The sequence below is a fragment of the Chanos chanos genome, chromosome 9 (assembly GCF_902362185.1).
Source record: "Chanos chanos chromosome 9, fChaCha1.1, whole genome shotgun sequence".
Taxonomy (NCBI): Eukaryota; Metazoa; Chordata; class Actinopteri; order Gonorynchiformes; family Chanidae; genus Chanos; species Chanos chanos.
The window spans coordinates 16,159,619-16,186,375 of record NC_044503.1 but is presented as its reverse complement, the minus strand read 5'-3'; the positions used below and the strand labels follow the sequence as shown (position 1 = coordinate 16,186,375).

Here is a 26,757-nt window from a genome sequence, read left to right as displayed (position 1 = left end):
CACTATCCCCTCTGTAACAATTGCACTACTCCCCACTTTGCAGACGTAACCCTAAAATGCTTCATACCCTGGGATAGCTAAATTGATCCTGAAATATTGTGGAGGCAAATTAATTTAATTTCTAAAATGTTTGGTTACCACAACAATATTAAATTTGATTGTAATTACAAACTTTCTTAGTGTGTCAGGAGTGGACACTTGCCTGCAAATTTGTCTCAGTATTCTTTTATATGTATTAAATTAAGCATGTAGACTACAGAGATTCGTTTAAAAAAATCCAACGTAATTGACGTTTATTTTAATATTTATTAAATAAACACATGAACATATCAGTCTGTGTATATGGGTGGGTGTGGGTATCAGTGACGAAGGAAGAGGGGGGGTCATAGGTGAAAGTTGATGAGGGCGCAGGCTGTTGTCTTTGTACAGAGAAGAGTGGAGCTCATTCACGCATCCGTGTGTCTTCCCTCTTCCCCGAATCCTCTCAAAATTCCCTCCCGAACCTTTCCCCTTTTACCCTTTAAACCCTACCCCTCCCCCTGAACGCATCTACAGGGTCGGTTCAGGTAAGAACGTGGGATTCATTGCGATTGTTAAATGTATTTTCGATGCGGGACACGGTGAATGCGCAACTAGAATGAAATTCAAAGGTGCGTGCGAATACCCCGCTAGGCCGCACAAGCACTCTTTAGTTGCGGATTATAGCTAGCCCAGTTGCTAGGCAGTTTCTGGGTCAAAAGTAAGTAAAACAGCTTGTAAGTTTGGTTTTGCTCTGCTCCTTTGAAAGACAGTTTCATTTCTCGTGCCAAGGACCTCTGATCAATTAAATGTCTTATTAAGAGAGAATAGTTACCATTGAGCTAGCTCGCAGCAAGCGTGCTAGCTTGCTAACTGTTTCTGTATTAAGCTCCCACGTTAGAGGGGCTATGCTAGCACGCTAACTAGCCAGTTAGCTCTTATTAGCACGTTAAATGGGTCACTCAATATTTCTGAACCTCTTCGTTGGTTAAGCAGCGTAAACATTTGCTATCTTTAGATAATCCACTGTTTCGCGTCCATCGATCTTGTTCACTTAGCAGATTGATCCCTTTACTATTTTGTGCACATACTTTCAGCCGGTGAATGCGAGTTTCGCCATGCAGACCGTGGGCGTTATTTTGGACCCTAGATAGCATATATCATTTATACAAAGTTCACTGATGATCGTTTTGAGTTAACCAGTTGTGTAGAATGAATGAGCTTGCCACGATAAATCACTTCATTGGCAGCTAGTTTTCTTTATTGTTAACTTATTCATTTGTTCTTGTGGGACTAGGCGGTTAAACAGTTGTATTGGTACGGTCTAAAATGGCAGTGGCAACTCAGCGGGAGACATTCAGTTACGATGCTTATCGGCTGTTAAGTTTAGAGTTAGCAAAGGTCACGTCGTTGCAGCTCATCGCTACAGTAGGCTCGCATACAAATCAAGTGCATCATAGAGTTCTAAGATCACGCTACATTTGAACTAGAAAGTTGAACTTTGAGCATTTTAACCTCTATTTCCGTGCGTCAAATGTCCCTTACACGTAAACCCCAGTACTGTTTCGAGATTTACGAAGCCCACTTCCGAATGTAAGGAAATCGTTGTTGGTTTGAATGAGAGCGAATGATAAGAGGAACGATCATGTAAGCGGAATCGTCCGCGAAAGCTTTATTGTCAGACCAGTACCGCTACTCCTAGCCCTACTGCCAGTAAGCTTTGTTTTTAACGAGACTCTTGTAGCTAGCTGAAGTTGCATCTTCAAATCCTGAGTGTAACTTTGAGACGATGGTAATTGTACAAGACGGGTCATTTTCCAGGAAAACCGCAATGGCAGACCTTTTAAAGTTAAAAGATAAACCACACACAGACTATATTCCACTAACCGGTTTCCTATTTTGATCATGAGTAGATTTTTTTGTTGTTAAAGTTTGAAGCAGCCCTCCGCTCCATTCAAACTAATGTGGTATTTAATGCATTAGCTGTGATGTGTCATTATCGTTTTTGTCTGTCTATTCTGTGCCTCGTTGGCTCATTGAATTGGTATCTTCAGAAGATTTAATTTTGGTGACCAAAGAGTTGAAGACAAGACCAGGAAGACCTCCAGAGTGCAGGGATGGACTCCAGTGTGATTGAAGGAGGACTCAACGTCACTCTAACCATCAGGCTACTCATGCATGGCAAAGTGAGTGAATCTGTGTGTGTGTGTGAGGAAGTAACCTTATAAATCAAGCTTAGTTTACACTTCAGATGCTGAATGTGTAATAAGAGAACAGTATGTTTCCAATAGTTGAACACTTCCATATTTCATGTGATGTGCAAAAAAACCACCATCTTAAGTTAAATGAGGTTTGGCAGATTAGGTGTAGTCTTGTCTGAGTGTTCTCTCTTTTTATTTCTCCTGAGAAATATGCACAGTGAGCCTCTATAGAGATGCCTGCCCTGATTTTTTAAAAGAGAAACCGTATGTTTTGCGATTGCTCTAACGTCTGTCTTCTCTCCGATCTGTTGTAGGAGGTTGGGAGTATTATAGGCAAGGTAAGTAATATTGTGCTTTTCAGTAAAACATTCAAATGTTACTCACCCTTAAACCCAGACTCAAACTGTAACATATACACCTGGACAGATATTTATTTTTCTCTGTTCTTTTTTTCCCTTTTATTTATTTATTTTTTTTTAACTTTCATGACATCTCAAGCAGCATACTGCCTCACAGTGGGTATCACAGAAACACGCTGTGTTTGGTGTTGATTGTAGCGTTAATCATATTTTATTTTTCCTTCCTCTCATTGTAGAAAGGGGAATCAGTGAAGAAGATGAGAGAGGAGGTGAGTGTGTTAGCCAATACTCAGCTTCTCATAGTATGTAAAGTTGATCAGTTGGAGGTCAAAGCATACCGTTAGAAAACTGCCCGGAGAGTTCTCACAGTTTGTTTTGTGGTTTTTAACATGTTGCACACGAGGAGAATTTCTGTAGTTAAGCAGAAGACTGAGAAAGATATGCTTGTTGGTTATCACCGGGATATGTACGTAACAGATTTTGTTTTTGTTTTTTTTCTTGCTTTCTGTTTCTCCCTTCACCATCTCTTCCCTCACCAGAGTGGTGCCCGTATCAACATCTCTGAAGGGAACTGCCCGGAGAGAATCATCACTCTCTCTGGCCCCACCACCGCCATCTTCAAAGCCTTTTCCATGATCATCGACAAACTGGAGGAGGTAAAGAAAGTGTTACTTTTTCTCACATTAATAAGATAATACCACAGGGATTCTCTTAGCAGTTTGGATGGTTTCTTGGAACTGGGTCCAAACTGAATGCTGGACTTGTCAGAATGTGGACAATGAGGGTGTGTTTTCTGTTTGGCAATACAAAGGGTTTGGACGTAATAAAAATCAGAGGATTTCAAAATATTCCAATCAGGTCGCCGGGCGAACTAGCTAACAGCAGGATGTAGTCAAGGAGAGGAACACTTCACTGCACTTTAACAATTAATTAGTCATTTGGGCTTAATTTGCACAGTTGGGTATGGTTGTTGTTTAACACAGAGAAGAAGGTGAGAATCTCTTAATCCCAGTATGTCCAGTGTTCAGTGGTTCCACACTTATCTCTGTACTCTGAGACAGTCAAACAGAACCATGTCTCAGCCTTCTCTTCTCTCGTTGTAAAACCCTCTTGCACCTTAACCTGCAGGACATCAGCAGTTCCATGTCCAACAGCACGGCCACATCCAAACCTCCAGTGACGCTGCGGATCGTGGTCCCAGCCAGCCAGTGTGGCTCGCTCATCGGCAAGGGCGGCTGTAAGATTAAAGAAATCCGAGAGGTGAGTGTTCCCCGTAGCTGATAATAGCTGCAGGTAGTACCATACACTAACAGCAGTCCTCGCTGCTGTTTAGAACAGGGTTTCCTCTTCTACTGATCTCTCCTAGCTCTATGAAAGAAGCAAGTGTCCACAAAAACTAGCCTTAAACTTTGTGGATTACATAATCCCTTTGTCATGAGAATATTATATACTGTTCTGTTGTGAACTGGTCAAATGACCTGGGAGATCTCTCTGGTGTTAATTTTCTTTTTCCCTCCTTCTCCAGTCAACGGGTGCTCAGGTGCAAGTGGCGGGAGACATGCTGCCTAACTCCACAGAGAGAGCCATCACCATTGCCGGAACCCCGCTGTCAATCATTGAGTGTGTCAAACAGATCTGTGTGGTCATGCTAGAGGTGAGAGGAAAATATTAAATGAGTTAAAAACAAAAAACACATTAAGCTGTGACAGAATTCATTTTTTTTTGTTTTGCATTTGTAACTGTAGTTCTACATTGTAACTAACTTTGTTTTGTCCCCCACCTTTCCCATTGATCTGTCTTTCCTGCTCTGTTTCTTCTATTCTTTGTCTTTCTCTACTCCTCTCCCCTTTTATCTTTCTGTTTTTCACTCAGTCTCCTCCTAAAGGTGTGACCATCCCGTATAGACCCAAACCCTCAGGTTCGCCTGTCATCTTTGCTGGAGGACAGGTGTGTGTGCAATTCAAAAGTAGAGTAATTAATTTCTGATTGTTGTGAGTATGTGTGTTGCTGCAGGCTGTATTCTGAGCATAACGTAATATGAGCTAATAGACCTTTTTGTGTGTGTGTGTGTGTGTGTGTGTGTGTGTGTGTGTGTGTGTGTGTGTGTGTTTTAAACAGGCATATGCGGTGCAGGGACAACATGCCATTCCCCAACCTGATGTAAGAGAAACTTCTACTGTCCTCTTCCTCCATTGACATAAAATCTGTTGTTAGATGATTACATACTGTGGACACTGCATGATAAATAACAGTACGAGATTTTTTAAATCAGTTTAGTTTTACTTTTATGGCAGTTTTGAGCTAGACCTCGGTGAGCATGTCTGTGACCACAGTGGTAAGGAAAAGGCTTAAGCTCAGGGACGCGCCTGAAGTGGATCTGGTAATGAGAATGGTATGGTGGGGCAGCAAAGTCTATGTTCATTTCTCAGTTCCATCATTAGAATGGGGCCCGCCTCTCAGCTTGCTCCAGAGTATGTTTGTCTCTTCCTTCAGGAAAACCTGGATTTTCTCATAGTCAAATTGTTCTAAATGGTAGAAATTGCAGGTAATTTTGGACACTTGTCTGTTTTCTTTGAGAGGTAAAACTAAACAACTAAAATGCTGCTCTTCACAGCTCACAAAACTTCACCAGTTGGCTATGCAGCAGAGCCCATTTCCTCTGGCCCCCAGTAGCCAAGGTTTTACAGGTAAATCAGCACACACATACACACGCCAACACAGACTCTCACTCTGACTGAGTTGACCTCTATGTGTGGATGGGCTGTTTTGTTTGATTTTCAAACTCTATCTGGTTCTCCACAGCTGGAATGGACGCTACTGCACAGACTGGCTCTCATGAACTGACCATTCCTAATGACGTAAGTGTGCATGTGTGATGTGTGTGGCTGCACGAACACAACTCAGTTTTGCATGCCTCTGTGTGTTTCATGTTCATATATGAATGACTACGAAAACAAGAAGTGTATATATTGGATGAAATGTGAGCTACTTTCAAACTTTTTACTGGGCTTAACTGAAATATTATGAGGATTCCTGTGGATTCATGTAGATCAGAGTGAAAGGAAAGAAATTGAAATATGATTTCAGAAAATTGAAGGAAGAGTTTGTGTATTTGGGATTAAAAAATTAACATTCCTTAAGGTCAACTGGAAATTCTCCCTGACTGAAAATCCTGATGGTTTAGGTGTATGTTGTAAGTAAGCTCAAATTGATCAAACCTGACAGGAAGTTGTTATGGGTAAACGAGTCCCCCCCTTTCTCTTGTTTGGCAGTTAATTGGCTGCATCATTGGCCGTCAGGGTGCCAAGATCAATGAGATTCGTCAGATGTCTGGAGCTCAGATAAAGATTGCCAACCCTGTGGAGGGCTCTACAGACCGCCAAGTCACCATCACAGGTTCTCCAGCCAGCATCAGCCTGGCTGAGTACCTCATCAACGCCAGGTGACTACATACACACGCGCACACACGCGCACACACACACACACACACACACACTCACACTAACACAGACACGGACACCAGTGTTGTGGCAACAGTTTACAGAATCAGTGACAGGTAATAATTGCAGCTGCAGTTCTTATTGATGTCCTAAAACGACTGTTTTCTTCTCTCATTCCAGGCTTTCCTCTGAGGCTACAGGACTGGCGGCTAACTGACCCGCTGACATAAAGCATCTCCACTAGCAACTCACCCCTTTTTACTTTTTTTTTTTTTTTTCTTTTTTTTGCATCTTGCGCTCGCAAACACACACACACATACCCACACACTCACAAACACACACACGAACGCACGCACAACCATGACATGTGCATGAACTGTCACTCACGCACAACCACCAAAAAAAAAAAAAAAAAAAAAAGAACACACACACACACACACACACACAAATACAACTTGATCTATCTTTACACTCATCCCGCTATGCTTCATGGATATATACAAAGGTATTTTATTTATTTATCTCTTGGATAAAGATTGTTTTTAAAACCCCTTTTAACTATAGTTTTTAATGTTTCTTCTTGGTTCTTGATGTATATTGTGTCATTGATGTTGCCGCTTGAAAGTGAACGTAAAATCTGAAGAGGTTGAAGGGTTTTAGTTCTCAGATTGTTCTTTCCAAAAATAATTTAAAAAAAGCTTAAAAAAAAAAAACGTTATCCCAAAAGTTAAGTATTGATGGTTTTGCCATTTTCCCTGTATTTTATGAATTTGTGTATTTATTTTAATTTAACTTTTTTTTTTTTGAAAGCTGGAAATAAGCTGGAAGGATTTGGGTGGAAAATATCTTTTTGTTTTGTTCCCCCCAAATGCTTTCTACATTGTGTCCGTTACAGACAAATCCATAGGAAGTCATTTGGGCTTTCAGTGGATTTAAACCTCCCGCTGGTTTGACGTCATTGTCGGTCAATGTTAAACTGTTAATTTTATGTCATTCCGGGTTTTTTTTCTTTTTCTTTTTTTTTTAAATCCAGAAGTTAGAGGGGAGGCTGGTAGATAGAGTTGAATCTCTTACTGAAATTTCTGATAAACTGATATATATATATATATATATATATATACATATAAATATACTATCATAATGAGTTGAAAATATTTCTTTTAAATAGAGAAAATATTTTTTTTAACTATTGGGGTGGGGAGGCTGCGGAGGATCTAATCCAACTCGTTGTTTTGTATGATGCGACAGAGTTGTTGATCTATTAAATGACTAGAAGGAACATTCTAGAAGTAACACTAGTTTCCTCCTTTCCTTTTTTGCTTGAGTCAGACTTATTTCGTATTGTTGGGTTTTTTTTTTGTTTGTTTGTTTTTTTTTTGTTTTTGATTTTTCAGGATAAAGGAGAGAATAAAACTTTTTGTGCACGTTTTCAGAATATTGTAGAATTGGGTGCAACAGGAATGAAGAATTTTAAAAATGCAAATTAAAAAAGATGTGAAATGCTAAAACTACAGAATGCCCCTTTTGTGTTTTATTTCCAAGATCTATCTCTGTCAAGCTCCCTTTCATATACAGTTTGACATACCAATACAAGTTCTGTCATATCCTCAAGCCAAAATGATCGAAATACTTTTTACTGTACACAATACATGAAATGACAAACAAAATCACCACACGTTTATGGTTCATTTTTACTAGTACAGTTTTTATTTTTGATCATTATATTTACCTTAAATAGATTTTGTATAGTACAGTTACATTGAGCAAGGCAGTACAAAAAAAAACCCAAAAGAAATCCAAAGATGGCATGCTTTGACTCCATACCACTAGAGGGCAGTGTTCTATATCTGCCCTGGATTTCTCTATGTGCCACTGTGGTTTTAAAGGGCTATGAATTAATGGGGAGACAAAACGTTCATCCAGTTTTAGTACATTATATTCTTCTTTCTATCTTCCGTTTTTCCCATGTGGTGAGATCTACAATTACGAGCGTGTTTCTACAGACTCAAACACTGCTGTGTCCTTCCACCCCACTATCTCCACACTCACAACCGAAGAACAGGCTGATGAAAACTTCAACGGCTAATTAGTGAAAAGACATATCAGATATGACTGGTTGTTTAGAATGTAGCCCTACACTTCAGCAATAAGTCCCACTGAACAAGAAGGAATATTGCAACAAACCATAGGCCCATCCAAAATCAACCTTGTGCCCCTTCTCCTTGTGCCCCTTCTCCTGTCACTTATGGCAGATGGAGAATATAACTTATTTACTAATGCCTGTTTAGCCTTTTCTGATTTGACAGAGGGGGGTGTAGTTGAAAGGGGTTCAGATTGGCTCTACATTAGGGCCAAAGAGCTGTCTAGAATCATAGCGACCTTTCAGTGCTTAATGAGTGTGTGGAAGAGGTTGGTGAAGTTAAATATTTCATGTCTTATTTTTCTTTTTCTTTTTTTCTTAAAGTGCCTACGAGCAACAAAACAAGATTACACATTCAAGGTAAAAAAGTGCAAACATTTTTTTTCTTGAGATTTATAAAAACAATGATTCAAAAATTAAAATGCATACAAATGTACTCATGCATTTGTTCATAAGGGCTGCTTTAAACTTTTTTTTCTTTTTTAAAAACTCAATACTCTCGAGTTAAAATTCTTATACGTCAAAAAGAAAATCTTTTTTTCTCTTTACAGAAAGTACAGAAAATAAAAGTGCTGTCTTTCCAGAATATTTGAAGTGTACGTATTGCATGTCCCTATTAACCTAGAGAGAGAGAGAGAGAATCTGGAGGTAAGAGAGAGAGAGAGTTACAGACTTCCTGGACTGATTAGTATATCTACCAGGGTGAAAATACATAAGCTCTGCTGTTTGGATTGCACGTTGTAGCCCTGTCCTTTTATGGTGATATCCGCTTGGTTTGTCCATTTAAATTTCCTGAAATACCGGTGGGCACCGTATATTGAATGCCAGCATTTCAGTGTTTTTGATCATTCGGCCTCACGAGAGCCGACATCACTTAAAACCAACGTTAAACATCCACTGATTGGGTAAAAAACGTGGTGACATCATCGTGTCTGGCGGGCTAAGCCAGACTCCATTCCGCACTTCCGGTTGTCTACCCGTGTCTTCAGTCCACAGAGCAGCAATTTACTGATTACTTTACATCTGAGTGTGAAGAAGAGTGTAATTTCTTTTCTTCTCTTTTCTTTTTTTTTTGTAATTTCCGTGGCTTTCTCCTGGTTTCCTGGCATTGTTGGATCACTAATCTTTTGATCTCTTAATCCTGACCAGGTCCAGAAGGTATGTGGTTTTTAAAGAGACTAAATGTGGGATTTTTTGTCACACTAATGCTGACCCATCAGTATTTCCTGTGAGAAGGCTAGATGGAGCGTGGACTGTTTCCTCTCTCTGCGTGATGTGTGTGTGTGTGTGTGTGTGTGCGCATGTGTGTGGCACGCATGGGTGCTGTATGTGTTAGTGATCTCTCTAGAGTGTACAGAGGTGCTGCACAGAGTGTGTAAGCTGATTGGCTGTGTTTTTTTTGGGGGGGGGGGGTATATGTACAAATGCATAAGTGTCTGTGTCTGCGTGTGTGTGTTTGTGTGTGTCTGTCTGTCTGTCTGTGTTTGTTGGTTAGTTAGTTCTGAGGACCCTGGCCCCACCCCCCTGCGCTTGGGGGGCGACTTGGCTCTCCACTCCCTGATTGGTCGAGCTCAGCACTATCACAGTCTGAATCCTCGCACAGCGCTCGAATCTAAAAATAAGGAGAGAGAAAAAGAAAGGTCATGTTTACAAATTCCCTTAAAAATGTGGTGTGGGTCTGTCAGTTTTTATTTTCTTTTCAAAACTGCTCTAAGTGACTGAGTGTGTGTGTGCGTATGTGTGTGTTACCTCCAAAATGTTCTGTTCTGTGTCCAGTGTAAATTTCTCCTGTTCAGGAAGTGCGGCGGCCTCTCTTTCAGACAGGGCGGGGTCAGTGATGTCAGCCGGGATCTCGGAGCCCTGTGAGATGAGGTCATCGCTGCGATCGTCCAAACGTTCATCAGTATTGGTGCTCACCACATCAGGTGTTCCACTGTGGGAATGGTCAGTGGTATGCCCCTCCTCCCCATCTGAGACTGACAGATTCTCTGAGCTGAATGTTGACACTGATTGGCACTTGGTTATACTGGTGGGCCGTCTATATTTCAACAAAGACCAATTAGAGAGGACATTTCAGTTTCTGATAAACATATTATTCATGAGCTTTGAAGCTGTATTGAAGTCCTGTCTACGTAGCAAGATTCCTTCAGATAACAAACTTGCCTCTGTGCCTAGAGATGCAAGTTAAAAGACATTGCCCAGTGCAACGGTCCTTCAGCAAAAATGACTGAGACAGCTGCATGTCATGCAAACATGTCATGCATGTCATGCTAAGCAACTAAAATCAACTGTATTTTCCCTCATTACATGAACTGGATTCTTTGAAGACCGTTATATTTAGAAAATCAGGAGTGAACCGTAGACATAGTTCTCTATATAATGTCTATATAAGTGTATGTTATTTTACTCTTAAACTATGAGGATAATTTTTGGTCTATGACCTGAGTTAGGTATGAACAAAAATTAACAGCACAAAATGTAAGAAAGTCTACTAAGAAACCAGGGCCACAGAGCATCATATAGCAGCAAAATGTAACATTCATGAATACTCAAATACAGGCTATACAAGTAATTTGAAGTTATGACTAATATTCAATCCCAGTGGGTAACAAAGATAATAATAAAGATATTAGATTTATATATATGATATTTACATTTATGATCAATATTTAACTATGGACTGTCAAGGATGAGTGCAAAAATCTAAAATTATGGATGCTGCTATATATTCACCTTAGTCTGAAGCAAAATAACTGCATTTTTAGCTTGTTAATATTCTAGAAGAATCTGAGAAAGGCAGCCATGTATAAAACGGCTAAGTAAAGCTCTGAGATGAAGACATCAAACAGAGAGTTGGAGAGAGAGAGAGAGAGAGAGAGAGGAGAGAGAGAGAGTCATTTTTATAAACAGCGAAATCGTTTAAGAGGGGAGAACGAGTGTGAAAATAGAGCAGAGTCTGATGACATTCACTCACCGTCTCCTTGGTAACTCCACCTCGCTGTCCACCTCACCCTCTTCTTCTTCTGAAGAGACACCTCGGCGCTGTGCCACACACACACACACACACACACACACACACACACACACACATACAAAATCACACTTGCCATGAATAGCGTTTAACAAGCAACGAACAGTCAGTAGTCTAGTTACTAAGTTAAATTCAGGTGCGTTGGATATGTTCAAGCGTGCGTGTACATGCAGACCTGTTTCCGTGTGATAGCTGCTCTGTATAGGATTGCAGAGGGGGTCAGGTGACTGCCGCTGGCTCCTCTGGGTAATCGGACAGTCCCACCTCCTTCTTCTCTCTCCTCCCCCAATGTGTGGCCCCTCCCCACAGCCCCACCCCTCCCGCAGCACGGCGAATCGGGGCTGCTGGAGAAAGGCAGGGAAGCCGCGTCTTCGCTAGCCGTGTCGCTGCGCGGCGGAGTCTCGTCCACTCCCACCCCAGCTTCGGCCCCGCCCCTTGCCCCGCCCCCAAGGTCTTCACATGCGCTCAGGCTACCCGCCCCTCCACTGGCTCCGCCCTCGGCCCCCCTTGTGGAACAGAGGAGGTCTGGGCTGGAGGATGACAGTTTCAGTGGGGGAGCATCTTGTTGAGGGCCTCTCTGTGCGGATCCTCCCTCGCTTGCAGGGGTACCAGGAGCTGCGCTGCTTGGTGCAGGGGTCTCCCTCTCTCTGCTGGGAGGTCCTGGAGGGTGTTTGGGCCCTGAAAGATCCCCGCTGCTCCCTTTGCCACCCCTGCGATGGCGCGTCTTCACTCGACGGGAACGGTTAGGGGACGTGGACCCTCGGTTTGGGCAGGATGGTACAGTCACCTGCAGCACACCCGTGTCCATCTTAGGCAGTATGACCTCTGACCTTAAAAGGTCAGGCCTGAGGAAAGAGTAAAGAAAAGAAAAGAAATGAAAAGAAAAGAAAAGAAAAGAAAAGCTAGTCTCTGTTCAAATGAAAATGATTTCTTTTTCTCTATGATTTTCTCTGATGTGAGTCTTGATATTTTATAGGATTTTTTTTCTAGGTTAAAATACACTAACATACTTCTTTTGTTCTAAATCCTGTGAATTTTTATTTCTCACTAGTTCAGGCTATTCAGGTACATATTAAAAAACATAATTACAGTAACACAAGCTGTCATTTAGCTAACAATATTGAACATCACAGTTTATATAAAGCTCGAGGATGTTTTTAATTGATGTGAGTGTTAGCATTTTGTTGTCTTGTTGGAAACATGTAAGGTTTTCACCTCTTGCCATGAGACGGGAGCTTCTGAGGGACATTCCTCTTCTTGATGAGTTTGTCCACTGTGTTTGAGGGATGGTGTTTGAAGAGACCGGGGTATTTCTTATCCAAACACTGCTCCCTCCTTATCACAGAATATCAACAGAAAATTCAAAACACATAATTTTAAGGTAGTGAAGCCGGTAAGACAGAAAGAGACCAGGAGAGACAGAAAGCAAGAGAGACTGAGAGAAAGAGGGCGAGAGAGAGAGAGAGAGAGGGCATAAGCATGAGTGTGTGTCCTTGTTTACCTTAGTAGCTCCTTCTCTTTGAGTTCTAGCTGTAGCATGACTGCATTTAACTCCATGTAAAGGTTATTTGCTCTTTCCAGTTTCCTCTCGTAGTGTTCTCGAATATCCAGTGCGTGTCTGTTTAAAGCACAAGCCACAACCAGTCATTCCTTCTGGACATTTTGGGTCACGTGACTCATGAGACGCCAGGCTTTATTTAATCATATATTTTTTGTGTTTTTCTGCTATGTAACTGCTCTAATACACTGAGCACTGTTGGTCAATTTGCCTTTTTCACCACAGAACTTGAAATGCATCAAGACTAAATGGGATTTAATCATCATAGCTCTTGATTTTATGGTTCCTTCCGATGTACTCACAAAGGAATAAAGGAATATAGCTGTTTAAGAGACCTGCAATAAGCCCATTGGTTGACTGATCAGGGGTCATATGCTGGTTTGATACTAGCGTACTGGTCGGAACATGATTGGAATCTCCAATTGTCCATATCACATAGCCGCCCCTAAATGCAAAATCATCTCTGTATTTATCTTTGAAATTTGTAAAGACCTGAATCTCCATGGCAACCTGTGCTTTGTACTGTTTCGTTGCTGACCTGAGTTCCTCGCGACGACGGTTGATGAGCTCCTCATCCAGTCGGTGCAGACACGTCCCCTCTGACTTGATCTTTTCAAAGTGCTGCTTCACCTCTTCACGCCACTCCGCCTGTAAAAGCACGCACACACACACACACACACACACACACACACACACATTCACACACCCCCACCACACACAGACACAGACACACACACACATGTGCACACACACACACACACACATACGCATGCGCGCGCACACACACACACACACACACACACACACATCATTATAATTATTTCACTGGCAAACCCAGAAAACACTTTTATATTGTTCATTTGGATACATAACATTGGACAGTGTGTGTTTGTGTGTGTGTGAGACCTTAATCAAAATGAGCTGTAGAAGTTTCTGAATGAGCAGGACTCTGTCCTGATGCATTAAACTGCTGAAATTCAAACAGGAGTGAGTTGAAACTATACCAAACAAATATAGCATGAATGCCCTAAAGACTCTTCATCAAAACTTTTAGACATCCTGTTAATTAAAAGAGCAAGGTTGCGAGGAGGAGGAGCACTGAGGGGATTTGGGACGGGCCCCAGTAGTTCCACTGTGACTTCAAGTACCACTTTGGCCCAGGTCTGTATGTGTGTGTGTGTGTGTGTGTGTGTGTGTGTGTTAGACAATTTCAGCACACCTGAGATTTGAAGTAAGTCTCCTGAGGCGTGGAGAGGACATCTGCAGAAGCAATATCGAGGTGCAGGAGTATTTGTCTGAACGATGGCCGGTTTCTGGGTTTACAATTCCTGCGCACAATCAAAGACACACAGTAAATAATTCTAATCCCTTAAATCCTTAAATATTACAAGTATCTTTCTTTCCTCTGGAACTGATTCCCAAGTGTGTTTTTATTTGAATCTCATTATTCAATAATCGTGTCACTCTTCACAACACATTTCATTGACTTTACATTTTTTAAGCATAGGTCCTGTAGTTTTGTGTGTGTGTGTGTGTGTGCGTATTTGTGTGTGTGTGTGTGTGTGCGCGTGCCTGTTCTCACCAGCATTGTTTCAGAAGGATTTTGAAGCCATCGGGGCAGCTGTCAGGTATGGGAAGCTGCAGGCTGTTGTTTCCCACACCCCAGATTATGGCAGACGAATCTACGTCTTTATAGGGGATCTCTCCAGTCAACAGCTCCCAAAGAACCACGCCAAAAGACCTGTGGACAATGCCGTGTATGTGTGTGTGTGTGTGTGTGTGTGTGTGTAAGTGGATGTTTGGGGGGATGATGTTATAAATAAGAACAGAGTATGGATATGAGGACAGTTTGAGGGAAAATCTGACACACGTAATTTAAATTCATGAAAAGGCTGATTCTTCACTCTCTTACTATCTTCCTTTTCACTCTCTCCCCTCTTCACTCTCTGTGTCTCACTATCTCTCTCATTCACTCTCTTTCTCTCTCTCTCTCTCACTCTATCAGTGCACTAATTGTTACCAGATGTCCACTTTCTCAGATACGGGTTCATTGCGGATGACCTCTGGTGCCATCCAGGCCACTGTCCCAGCAAAGGACATCTTAGTGCTCTTATCGCTCAGCTCTTTAGACGTGCCAAAGTCAGATATCTTCACCAAGTCATCATGGGTAATCAGCATACTGACAAAAGATGGGCATAGAAAGAAAGAAAGAAAGAAAGAAAGAAAGAAAAATAAATATGAATGATCCACTAAACAGTTTCTGGAGGTTTTTGATACTATGGCAGTTGATTTGAAAACAGTGTCTACACATCTTAGTTTGAAACCTTTAAATCATTTATCTGAGCGTTTGTGTGTGAAATCTAGGGTTGGGATTAAGCCAGTGTATGACTGTGAGTGCGCACATGTGAATGCATGTTTGTGTGTGCGCACATGTGCGTGCATGTTTGTGTGTGCGTGTGTGCGTGCATGCATATATACGTGTATGTGTGTGTGTGTGTGTGTGTGTGTCTGTATGCATGCCAACTCACTTGGGTGATTTGAGGTCCCGGTGGATGATCTTGTGAAGATGGAGGTAGTTCATGCCGCCTGCAATGCCCATGGCCCAGTCCACCAGTAGAGAGGGAGTGATCTTACGTCCAGCTCTCAGAACCTCATAGAGCTGGCCCTGAGCACAGTACTCCATAATGATGCAGTAACACGGCGCCTGTGTACACACTCCCCTGACAAACAAAGAGAAGGATAAGCTAAAAATGGGTTTTGGTTGCATGGATACAGCAACTTTATGGTCACTGTATAAGGCCATTAAGACTTGAATCAGACTTGAAACCTTCCCTTTACTTGTCAGCAGCGGTTCTACACCTCGTTACATCTCAGTGACTTGAATAAAGCCTCTCATATATCAGTCACCATTTGGGTGGCGGAGTATTAGTTCTAATCCAAGTCCTATACACAGACTTACACAGTTTGGTTATGGCTCACCGCTAACAGACCTAATATAGCTTAGTGAGTAATAAACAAGTTCTTGATTCACTGAACTAGTGTGAATGCTGAGTTTCAACAAACATACGCAGTTGTGCATGTGTGTGTGTGTGTGAGTATGTGTGTCTGAGAGTGTGTGTGTGTGTGTGTGTGTGTGTGCGCGCGCGCGCGCGCGTCTGTGTGTATGTGGGTGTGTATGTATGTGTGTGTGTGTGAGAATAGAGCTGGGGAAAACAGAGGTCAGAGGGAGACTGTGTTCACTCACTTAAAGGTGATGATGTTGGGGTGCTTCAGCTTGCGAAGGTGTTTGATGTCCGTCTCTTTGATGTCCCGCACTTTTTTGACGGCCACCTCCTCGCCATGAAATTTCCCCAGAAACACAGCACCCTGAGCTCCACTGCCCACCCACTGTAGCTCCGAGATCTCCTCAAATGGCACCTCCCACGACTCTGAGGGAAGGGGTAAAAAATAACAAGTGAAAGAGTGAGGGGGAGACAGAGAGAGAAGGGTAGAGGAAGGGAAGAACAGATTGTGAAGGTGAGAAATGTAAAATGAATGTGTGTGACAGAGAGAGAGGGAGTGAAAGAGAGACACAGAATAAAAAAAAAACCTGCTGAAAGATTTTCACGTCTTTCTCTCTCTCTTGCACACACACACACACACATTCTTTCATCCTCCCTCTCTCTCACCCATTCACTAGCTCCCTTGCTCACTCTTTCACTCTTTCTCACTCCTCCCTCTTCTCTCACTTACCCTCCTGACTCTGTTTGTGTTCAGTGGAGTAGGCTTTGCCAATCATGGTCCAGACAGGTTTCAAACAACCAAAGAGACCTTCCAGAAAGCCGCCACCTCCCGCCTGTAACCTGAAGCTCTCCGATTGGCTGCGGACAGCTCCTCCCTCTGCTCCACCTTCCTGCAGCTTCAACACACTGTTGGAGAAGGGGGTGGGCTCATCGCTTGTGGTTGGACTGTTGCCCTGAGTGTGAGGGGCGCTCCCGCCCCCTGGGGGGTCGATCGAAAGCACGTTGCGGAGGACACACTGAGTAGGTGTGAGTTCGGTATCAGGGGTGCAAGCAGAGGGGTCGGTCTCTGGACGACGGTAAGGGGTTTCAGACAGTGGAGTGCTGAACCCTGACAGGGAGGGAGAGGGTGCACGTTGTTCATGGACACAAGCCATGTTGAGGGGGGCACACTCATTTACTGACCCCCCTAAAACACGGTGGCCTTCAATATTCCAACACGAGTGAACTCACACAGACACAAGTCTTCACAGCCTGGGAGGAAGCATGAAAGAATGTGTCCAATTGGAAGAAAGAGAGCGAGAGAGAAAAGACATGATTGTTAGCAAAAACAGCAAAAAGGAGGACAGTGTTTTCAAAACTGGTGACATTAAAATCATAATCTAGTTACTAATAGTTGTTACCTAGCGTAGAGAGAACGTGTGCGGTCGTAATAGAGGTACTGGTATCCTATTAATTGAAGTGGCTACATTCATATGTACATTTGCTGTTTCAGGAGTAATAACAGTCGTAAAATTAACAGTTTCACTAATGCTAATAAAAAATATCATTATTACGGTAAACGATTACTGTTAAAGCACACGTTAGTGACATACATTTCTGAAGCACATCTTTGACAGAGGTGGCTACAATCGCATTTACACTCGCGGTTTCAGCAGTAATAATGGTCATAATAGATGCAGTTTCAAAAGTGCTAATTAAAAAGTATTATTACTACCGTAAACGGTTTCTGTCTGAAACATAGTAATAACATATCATTTCTGGTTCAAGCGTTGAATAACAGTGGCTGCACTCCATTCACCTTCTTTTGGACTGTACGCTGTTACCGTAAGCTACAGCACACGAACGAACCTACGTTTCAGTCGTAACGTAGATTTCACGTCATTTCAGTCTCCGCACAATACGACAAAATTGCATAACTAGCCCGAGTGTGGTGCGTGCGTGTGACACTCCATCTCTCTATCGGCGTGTGTGGCATTGTTTGTGTGCGTGTATTGCATGCGTGCTCGCGAATCGCGCGCGCGTTTGTATGCGTGCGTGCGTACGTGTGGTGTGTGTGTATTCGTTCACATTGACACATACCACATGCAGTGTACTTACAACAGCGCGATACTGCACCATCATTCGAGATGGACCGCCTGACGTCCGTCCACGCAACGAGTCTGAAATAATAGCATTACGGTCCGCTGCGGGGCGGACATTTGATTTGGCCAAAATGGGAAGTCATGTTCAATGGCAAAAGAACGAGTATGAATGGTTCTTATGAAAGCCAGTGCCGTGGGCACCAGAGCTAAGTGCCGCAATGCCTATAGAACGAGTGGATGTACAAACACATACACGCGCGCACACATTCACATATATACATATACAGCCGATGAAGAATTCTCTTGCACCGAATAGCCAAACATTTTCACCTGGATGCTTACGTTAAAGACGCGTGACGTGCTGCTACACTGCACGAAGCCATTCATCTAAATCGGGCCGTCGGCGGAAGACAGAGCTCTAAGCCAAGTTTCGATTGTAGATGATAAAACATTACCGTACCTCTCGAGCTCCGTGTTGTCGCGTTGTCAAGTGAGGGGTGGGATCAGATTTTTTTTTCTAATTCCGGATACAAAGTAGAATTTTGTCGTGTCCTCTTCTTCAATCAAGCTCGTGTTATCTTTTTTTCCGGGCAAAGTCTTGGCAAGTTCACCTGATCAAAATGAGTCCCATCGGGCAAATTGCGTTATCAATAAGCTTGAAGCCATGGGGCGCACGGCGCGAGGAGGGGGAAGGAGCTGTCTCCTGCCCGGTGCTGAACTGACGTCACACGTGGCTGCGTGACTCCCACAAGGGGGCGTGTGTGCTGCTTGAGATAAAATGGTGCCAGTGTGGTTCACACCATAGCATCACTGAGATGTCATGTAATTAATAATAATAAAAAACAAACGCAAAGGTGCTTTACTTTCACTCGAATTTATGACAATCGATTCACATTTAACTTGATAATCTGCAGACAGCTCACGTAACAGCTTACATAAAATCCTCTTTTCAGTAAAGTCGTAATATTTTCAAAATGGGCAATTGTCAACGGTATATCGAGGGGAGAACTATCTTACAGCGTAGTTACAAAATGAAGAGGGCACAAAATACCAAGGACGTTGAGTACAGGCATACGGTGCATATTTGACAGGCTTCCAAAACGTATGTACTAGCTTTTTATATCCCGCAGGTGGCAGTGTGGACTTGCTAGAAACTGGCGCGCGTTGTGGAGTTATTTCGTTCCGTTTGTCCATAATGGTGCTCTGTAGTTTCACATCACGGCGCGGCGTTCTGTTATGGAGGCAGAATCAGGTCAGGCTCGTGTTAAAAAATAAATGTCTCGGCAATTCAAGACATTCAAGATGACGTTCACGGTTACATATATTTCAGTCAGGGTTACGCATTATTCGAGTGTCTAAAAAGAAGTAGATGAACACTGTGCTTTTAATACTTCATATATCAGCCAGCTTAGCTTAAGTTGGCTAGCTATGGTCGTTTTCTGTCATGCTTTTTTTTGGGTAGATACAGTATAACTTGGGCTTTCTCCTATTTGTGTAACTTTAAACCAGAAGCCCAAACTGCACTCCCAGGGAATACGTCGAAGCAATTTACTGACTTTTGGCTCAAAGTTATTTAACAAACTAACAACTAAATATTTCGCTGTGGTGTACACCAGCTTGAGGATGTTAATAACACAGTATTTCGTGTTAATTGAAACGTTAAGAATTGTATTACATTTCTAAGATAATATTCTAATATTGTCGACGCCATAGATAACAGGACAGTAACTTATGTATTTTCAAGACATGTTTACAAATACTGTATTTCTTTTTTTATGTGACGCTGTGTAATTGCTGAGTCGTTTTATTGTCGCCCAGGCCCCCAGTGAGTATGATGTGTTCCCTCTCGCTGTTTCCATCGCCTGTACCAGCGGGTCAGGTCACTCTCTACGAGGCAAACAATGAGCTTGTGTCGGCCAGCTCGGCCGACTGTTACGAGAAACAGGTAAAGTTTCCTCAGTTGAGAACTTTCGGGGGGTTATACTCGTTACATCATGTGTCCATGTGGTGGGATGTCAGGTATAATTTTCTGTAAGACTGACAGGAATAATATGGCATTTATGTGTAGGAGTGGGACCCGCCCAGCCTGCATTTCCCCAGAGAGTCTCTGAAACCACACAGTCGTCCAGAGAGCAGCAGCAAGGCTGCCTTCTTGGATCACAGAGACACATTATGGATGAGAAGCGCTGGAGCCTGGTACACACACACACACGCACACACAGTCTGACACTCTCCCTTCAAAATGTACTCTTTCTGTGTCCCACTCAGACATGCATACATGCATGCACTCATATTCTCTGTTTTGTATTCTGTGTGTTCACATTTGCACACACACTCTATGATGTTGAATGTAACTGCTTTGTTCAGGGGTATAAGCTACACAACACATGTAGTGAAATATATAACAGTGAATTGACTTTGTATCACTCTTGTTGTCTTTTGCTTTGCTGTTACTCTCTATGCTTGAACCCTCATTCCCATGTCTGTCTGTGTGTGTCTTGTTTAGGCGGGATGCTGGTCTCTCAGGGCTCTTAGATGAAATCACCAACAGTGCTGAAGAAGGTTGGATTCTCTGCCTTCATGCATCAGTGCACTCTATAGATGAACTCTGCAACTGAGTTTCAGCCATTGCTCTGTGTGTGTGTGTGTTTCTGCAGTGCCTAAGTGGTTGACGGTGAGTTCAGGGTGTGTGTTGGCTCTGCTTCGGTGGATGTCTTCATTCCATGGTTCTCTGTTCCCACATCTGACGGTGAGTATCTTTTACTCATGATTTGGAGTCATAATGATATGCCTAATGTAATGAGTCATAATGACATGCGTACCCGACAGGGAAGGTGCCGGGGACAAGCTGTTAATTCTGAATTCAAATGATAGAGGCCAGAATGCTGAGACAAACTCCAGTCACCCCTAATATCACAAAAAAAACCAACAGACAAAATACTGGATCCTCAACAGAGAACTGATGAAGAGATTGTATGTTTTGTATATTTCTGTTTTGTTTGTCATAGTAAAGGTGTTTGGAAGATCTATCTGTGTTGGGCCTGTTCATCTTTAATTCATTCACATATAGTCTGTCTATAGACACATATGGATGACAGTGCCAAGAGCTCAGCTGCTGGCTTCTATCATCTCTTTGGGAATGGGCACCAAATGTTTGAATGTTGGATGAATGATGAATGTTGTATAGTGCAGAGTGCAAAAGGTTAAAGTTAAGATCTCACAGGTTAGAGTTGTATCATTCTTATCCATCTCTCTGAAACACACTTTCCTACTGATTATATGATTACACTTGTTTAAATATGTGGTTGATCAATACCCTCCTCATGCCATTTTAGAATGTATGAGATCTCTTTAATATGAGTGTGTAATATTTTGTATTGTTCTCTCTCTCACTCTCTCTCTCTCTCTGACTGTAGTTGAGCAGTGAAGAGATGGTTGCTGAATTCTCTCAGGTCCTAGACTGGTAAGTACTTAAATAACTTGCTAATTCCAAATGGTTTCTAACATGCTAAAATGCGCATGTAGCTGTGAGTTTTGTCAGTGTGTTCTTTTTAAAGGTTGCACATGTACGTGTGTGTGTGTTTTAGGTCAGACTGCGCTGTCCGAGGCTTTTCTTGGCATCCACACACTGATAAGTTTGCTGTGGCTTTACTGGATGACTCCATCAAGATCTACAATTCTAAAAGGTACTTACACACATACACGCACACAACCATTACATACACGCAACCTGTGCTTACATACGCTCACACTCACACACACATAACCTGTACTTACATGTAGTCACACGTACACTCACAAGCACAACCTGTACATACACACACTCACACATACAGACACACAACTTGTGGTATCTTGAGCGTGTCCGGTATGCTTTCACTGAAAGTGTGCAACAGTCATACATTATTTCAAGTTATCTCTCTCTCAATCAATGTCTCTCTCTCTTTCTCTCTGTCTCTCTCCCTCTCTCTCAGTGCGACAGCTCCGACTTTGAAACATAGGCTGCAGCGTAGTGTAGCTGCGTTACAGTGGAAGCCTCTGTGTGCATCTGCTTTAGCAGTGGCCTGTCACACCTGCCTGCTTGTCTGGCACGTGGACCCGACCTCTCTGTCCACACGGTACTGACCGTTCACTTCACTTACCCGTTGTCTTTGCTCACTGTCTGAACCTCTTGTCCTGTAGTTTATAAGTCTCTCTCTCTCTGTCTCTCTCTCTCTCTCTCTCTCTCTCTCTCTCTCTCAGCCCTTCCTCTGGCTGTGCCCAGGCGTTGTCTCACCCTGGTCACTCTCCAGTCACTTCCATTGCCTGGTCCCCTTCCGGATCTCTGCTGGTGTCAGCCTCCCCCGCAGACACAGCCATGATGGTATGCCCCAACATATAAGCAAACTTACTTTGATACCAATAGTAAACCCGCTGTAGGGGTGTTTTCGTATTTATAGTTGCCTGCCAGCTGTCTTGCCAGTCCATCTCAGAGTCCTGCATGAACCTTAGATTAAAATCCAATCCTTTCTGTTCCTGCGAAATTTTGGTCCTGACGCCCAAAGATCAAAACAGGAATTATCAATATTTCGCTGAGTTACATTGTAATAGAGATGCCTCTCTCTCTTTCTCTCTCTCCCTCTCTCACACTCACACATACACACACACACACTCACACATCCAAAGTTTTGCAGATGCAGGAAGCTTTGCTCATGTGAGATTGAACAGAAGGCATAGAGAACCGGACTATTTGTTGTGTTAGAACAAACGGAAGCGAGTTGAGACAGTCCATGTCAACACAGAGTTGTGCAGTTGGTTGCGGACAGCATCGTATTCCATTCAAACCAGTGGAAAAAAAGCACATTTCCTGTAGTCTAGGCTTTTTGGAACATGCACACATAGGCTAAATGTACAAACTTATTGACTGTTTAGACAGTGTTGCCTCAAGTTTTAGATTTTACATCGAACTATAGTAAATTGGTGGGTACTTAACAGTATAACTCTGTGTGTGTGTGTGTGTGTGTGTGCACGTATATGTATATGCGTGTGTGTATGTGTGTTTTGAAGGTGTGGGATGTAGCAGCAGAAACCTGCGTTCCTCTGCAGCGTGTTGGAGGGGGTGGAGTCACGTTAATTTCCTGGTCCCCTGATGGAGGGAGAGTGCTGGCAGCTACGCCCTCTGCCTTATTCAGGTACGTACACACACACACACATTTATACAGATTATGTATATGGATTCACACACACACACACAGTGTTGAAAGGAAGGTGATGTCCTGCCTGGAGAAGAGCACTCCTGCAGTAGCACTCCTGATCCACTCTGCCTGCTGCTGACACTCAGAGGCTCAAAACGACTCTGACTAGTTGCATCAGGTGTATTTGTGGACGGCTAGAGAGCTCTGTTGATGTGTTTGTGTTTGTGTGTGTGTGTGTGTGTGTGTGTGTGTGTGTGTGTTTGTGTATGTTATGCTGCAGGGTGTGGGAGACCAGGATGTGGACTTGTGAGAGATGGCCATGTCTGAAAGGTCGTTGTCAGGTGAGGCTCAACACACACACACACACACACGCGCGTGCACACGCAGATAAACACACACATTACCCATGTCTGACCAAGACCTTTGTTACTGAGACCTAATCTTTTAGTGCTCTCTCTCTCTCTCTCTCAGTCTGGTTGCTGGAGTCCTGATGGGAGCCGTTTGTTGTTCAGTGTCCAGGGAGAGACAGTCATATATGCACTAACCTTCACAGATGCCCCAGGTACTCATCTCTGCTTTACTCAGTAATCCTACACTATCACACAGCCTGCTGTCTACTCAGCTTAATTTAGCCCTGTACCATAAACAACTGCTTATTCTCTATCTCAGCCCCCATTCAGTCAACATCAGATCATCTACAGACAATCTGTGCTCTGTTTAAAGCCTGAGTGAGTGTGCACTGGTGTTGGATCAGGATCGATCAGTGATTTTGTGTGTGTGTGTGTGTGTGTGTTTCAGGAGGATCTAAAGCTGCAGCAGTGGTGGCTGATTTGTCTGCGACCACATTTTCTGATGGAGACATTACGTAAGTTGTGTTTTTTAAGTTGTCCGTTGTGTAACGTGTGTATTGATCAGGAACGTAAGGACTTCTAACTTGTAGACTTATAACATGGACTTGACTCTGACTCATCTCAGAGTTTTTAGGGACTTTAACAGCTGAAATGTACAAACGAACGTGACTGGAGATTGCTTGATCTCCAGGACTTGTCTGAGACAGTTTACAGCCATGGATTCTGCTTTGCTGTCTTCCTTCAGGCTGCAATAAATTGTTCAGTGTTCATCAAATGTGTTGGAAAAATCACACCACACTGTAATGTCTGCATGCTGGTACCATACACACACACACACACACACACACACACACAGAGTAACGAATATGCTGTGTTCACTCTGTAACATGCCAGCGCATGTCGTGTGGGACACACCTCACACACACACATACACACACAAAAACACCCCGTGTTAAAAGCTTAGTAAGCTGCTGAAATAGGTGAATCCATTGATAGTTTGCCAACTGAAAAAATTTGTCATTTACTCAGTCTAGATGTTTAGGTCACATGCTCTAAAAACAAACAAACATAGGAGTACTGCAAATATACACATAAATGATCAGTAACGCATGAAGAATAGACCAGGGTTCCCACAGGTCATGGAATTTTAAAAAGTCTATTTCACATAGAAAGTCAGGGGGTTTGATCATTTTTTGGGCCAAGTCATGGAATGTCAGGGAATTTTGTCTGTAGTGTGTTTAAATTTTAGCTGCCATTTATCAAAATGTAATATTTTCCATGCAGTATTTTTCTTTATCGGGTTATTTCACGCGTTCCTGTATTGCTTGCATGGTTGTTATGGTTACTTGATTTTTCAGTGCCCGTTTATCCCCTTCCCGCTCGTCGGCAACTGCCAATAACTTCAGTCAAGATATGCAGTCTCCTGTACCTGCTAACGAAGGCAAACGTGCCAGGAAAATGTCAGTTTCAAGAGCTTTGGCTACAAAATGATGACTTCAAAGACTGCGAGTTAGGAGTGGACGATAGAAAAGCCAAATGTAAAGTTCGTAAAACTACTACCGGTCTATCAAATGTGGGAGAGGGAACCCTTCACAACCACGCAAATATTTTGCTCAAAGTTTGTTGCATAAGGGCCAGTGTGTTTACAAGGGTGTATAGGCCCAGTCGTATGTGATCATAATTGTGCACTGTGTTTAAGCAGTGAAAACTTTAACTTTTGTACTGAAAACGTATGTGAACTAGTAAATAAAGCTCGCAAACAGTTTAAAATACTGTGGCTGGTTTTTGTCTGCTCAGTACAAAGGCGGCCTGTTTTTCCGTTCATTATAAGTCATGGAAGTTCAGCTTTTTAGTCAGTGAAAGTCAGGGGAAAGTCAGGAAATTTAACATTTGGCTTATAGTGGGAACTCTCATGGAAACTATAAAAGCAAGACAGTTGACATGATACACTGATATTACCATTGAGACTTGAATTAAGTCTTGAGGCCTGACAGTGGAAAAGTAATACTTGAGACATTGTGAGTTGGACCTGTATCTAGTGTTAACATAAAGTCAATAAATCTCTTGTGTTTGTGGCAGTGTTGGAGGGGAGGTGCAGTCTTTGGCTTGGGACCCAAGTGGAGAAAGACTCGCTGTTCTGCTTAAGGGTAAAACCTTTCCCCTCATCATCTTCAGAAGATGCGAAGAATGTCTGTCGTTCTCCTATCTCTGTACTGCCAACTTGTGACACTTTTCCCTCCCTCTCTCCCTCTTCACCTCTCCTCTCCTCTCCTGCAGGTGATCCCCAGTCTTCCAGTCATCCCTCCATCATTGCTGTTTTCAAGACACGTACCAGTCCTGTGTTCGAGCTGCTGCCATGGTGAATTCTCACAAAAATTTTACCTTCTTCACGCTGCCCTTATCAGACTAATGTAATGTTACTATGAGTGTTATACCTATCTCTTGCTCCTAACTTTTAATGGTTCATTCTGATTTTAACAGACTAGTCCACTGTCACTCTCATAGTGATAGTTCTGTTCCTTTTTTTTTTTTTTTTTTGGAAAAGTGGTATTAGCAATGAATGAGCGCCTCTAATTGCACCCTTGTTGGTCTGTGTACGGTGTGTGTCTGTCTCTGTCAGTGGGTTTGTGAGAGGGGAGGCTGGTGCAGAGCCCAGACTGATGCAATTCCACCCACATTTCCAGCATGGGGCTCTACTCACAGTGGTGAGTGTGTGTGTGTGTGTGTGTGTGTGTGTGTGTGCTTTTTCTATAATGAATGGACTGTGTGTATCAGTGGTTGGTGCACAGCATGTGCTGTTACTCAGTGGACTCTGTGTTGAACTCTCACATTAATGCTCTTGAGAGGTAATGACTCTTATCTTTGACACCTCGGCCTTGGCCAGTTCACTCATGACTCACTCTGATACCGAAGCTTTCACTTCAGATTGGTTCTCACAGACTCATTATTCACTTCTTGTTCTCAAAGTATTTGACTCATTCTCTGTTCATTTCTCACCGAATCACCGGGATTCACTGGCCCTGTCTCCTCGTCTGTTTGATTCTCTCCGCAGTGCTGGTCGAACGGCAGGATTTCTCACGTGCCTTTCTACTTCAGCAGAGCAGGGGGCTCACGGTCAGGCCTGGGGGGGAGCCCACCCATACCCCACCTTACCAGCAAGGCAGCCGACAACAAAACACACACACTTTACACCAAATAGGTGTCCTAAAAACACTCACACATACACCTTTACTCGGCCTTAACCTGGACATTTCCCTTTGTACATGAAACCCACCTTTTTTTATACACCGTAAATAAATGGTGATATCAGCATAGACTTGCTTTATGTTGTGCTTATGACTGGTTGATGCATATAGGAATGTTTCAGCTCCCTTATTTAATGTCTCTCCTATTGCTTAGTTTA

General features: G+C 42.8%; 3 protein-coding genes across 3 annotated transcripts; 2 read left to right on the top strand and 1 right to left on the bottom strand.

Moving 5' to 3' along the window:
- Positions 1-443: 443 nt before the first annotated feature.
- Positions 444-6,281, top strand: pcbp2 (poly(rC) binding protein 2). The gene is made up of 13 exons (XM_030783724.1): positions 444-566; positions 2,073-2,204; positions 2,534-2,557; positions 2,815-2,847; positions 3,118-3,234; positions 3,707-3,838; positions 4,104-4,232; positions 4,451-4,525; positions 4,697-4,738; positions 5,193-5,265; positions 5,381-5,436; positions 5,851-6,020; positions 6,199-6,281. The coding sequence occupies exons 2-13, from the start codon at positions 2,136-2,138 to the stop codon at positions 6,233-6,235; spliced, it is 957 nt and encodes a 318-aa protein (XP_030639584.1). The 5' UTR covers positions 444-566; positions 2,073-2,135; the 3' UTR covers positions 6,236-6,281.
- Positions 6,282-9,653: 3,372 nt separating this feature from the next.
- map3k12 (mitogen-activated protein kinase kinase kinase 12) lies at positions 9,654-16,903 on the bottom strand. The gene is made up of 13 exons (XM_030784905.1): positions 16,480-16,903; positions 15,992-16,175; positions 15,276-15,467; positions 14,768-14,926; positions 14,330-14,488; positions 13,967-14,075; positions 13,286-13,395; positions 12,691-12,807; positions 12,405-12,524; positions 11,365-12,034; positions 11,133-11,200; positions 9,908-10,196; positions 9,654-9,770 (listed from the first exon to the last, which is right to left on the bottom strand). The coding sequence occupies exons 1-13, from the start codon at positions 16,901-16,903 to the stop codon at positions 9,654-9,656; spliced, it is 2,718 nt and encodes a 905-aa protein (XP_030640765.1).
- Positions 16,904-19,036: 2,133 nt separating this feature from the next.
- On the top strand, positions 19,037-26,724 carry aaas (achalasia, adrenocortical insufficiency, alacrimia). The gene is made up of 17 exons (XM_030784728.1): positions 19,037-19,082; positions 19,649-19,775; positions 19,899-20,026; positions 20,337-20,392; positions 20,488-20,579; positions 21,247-21,293; positions 21,418-21,516; positions 21,805-21,948; positions 22,073-22,193; positions 22,877-23,001; positions 23,285-23,345; positions 23,476-23,566; positions 23,803-23,869; positions 25,434-25,501; positions 25,632-25,713; positions 25,975-26,059; positions 26,407-26,724. Exons 2-17 carry the CDS (start codon positions 19,662-19,664, stop codon positions 26,551-26,553), a joined length of 1,527 nt encoding a protein of 508 aa, XP_030640588.1. The 5' UTR covers positions 19,037-19,082; positions 19,649-19,661; the 3' UTR covers positions 26,554-26,724.
- The last annotated feature ends 33 nt before the right edge of the window (positions 26,725-26,757 follow it).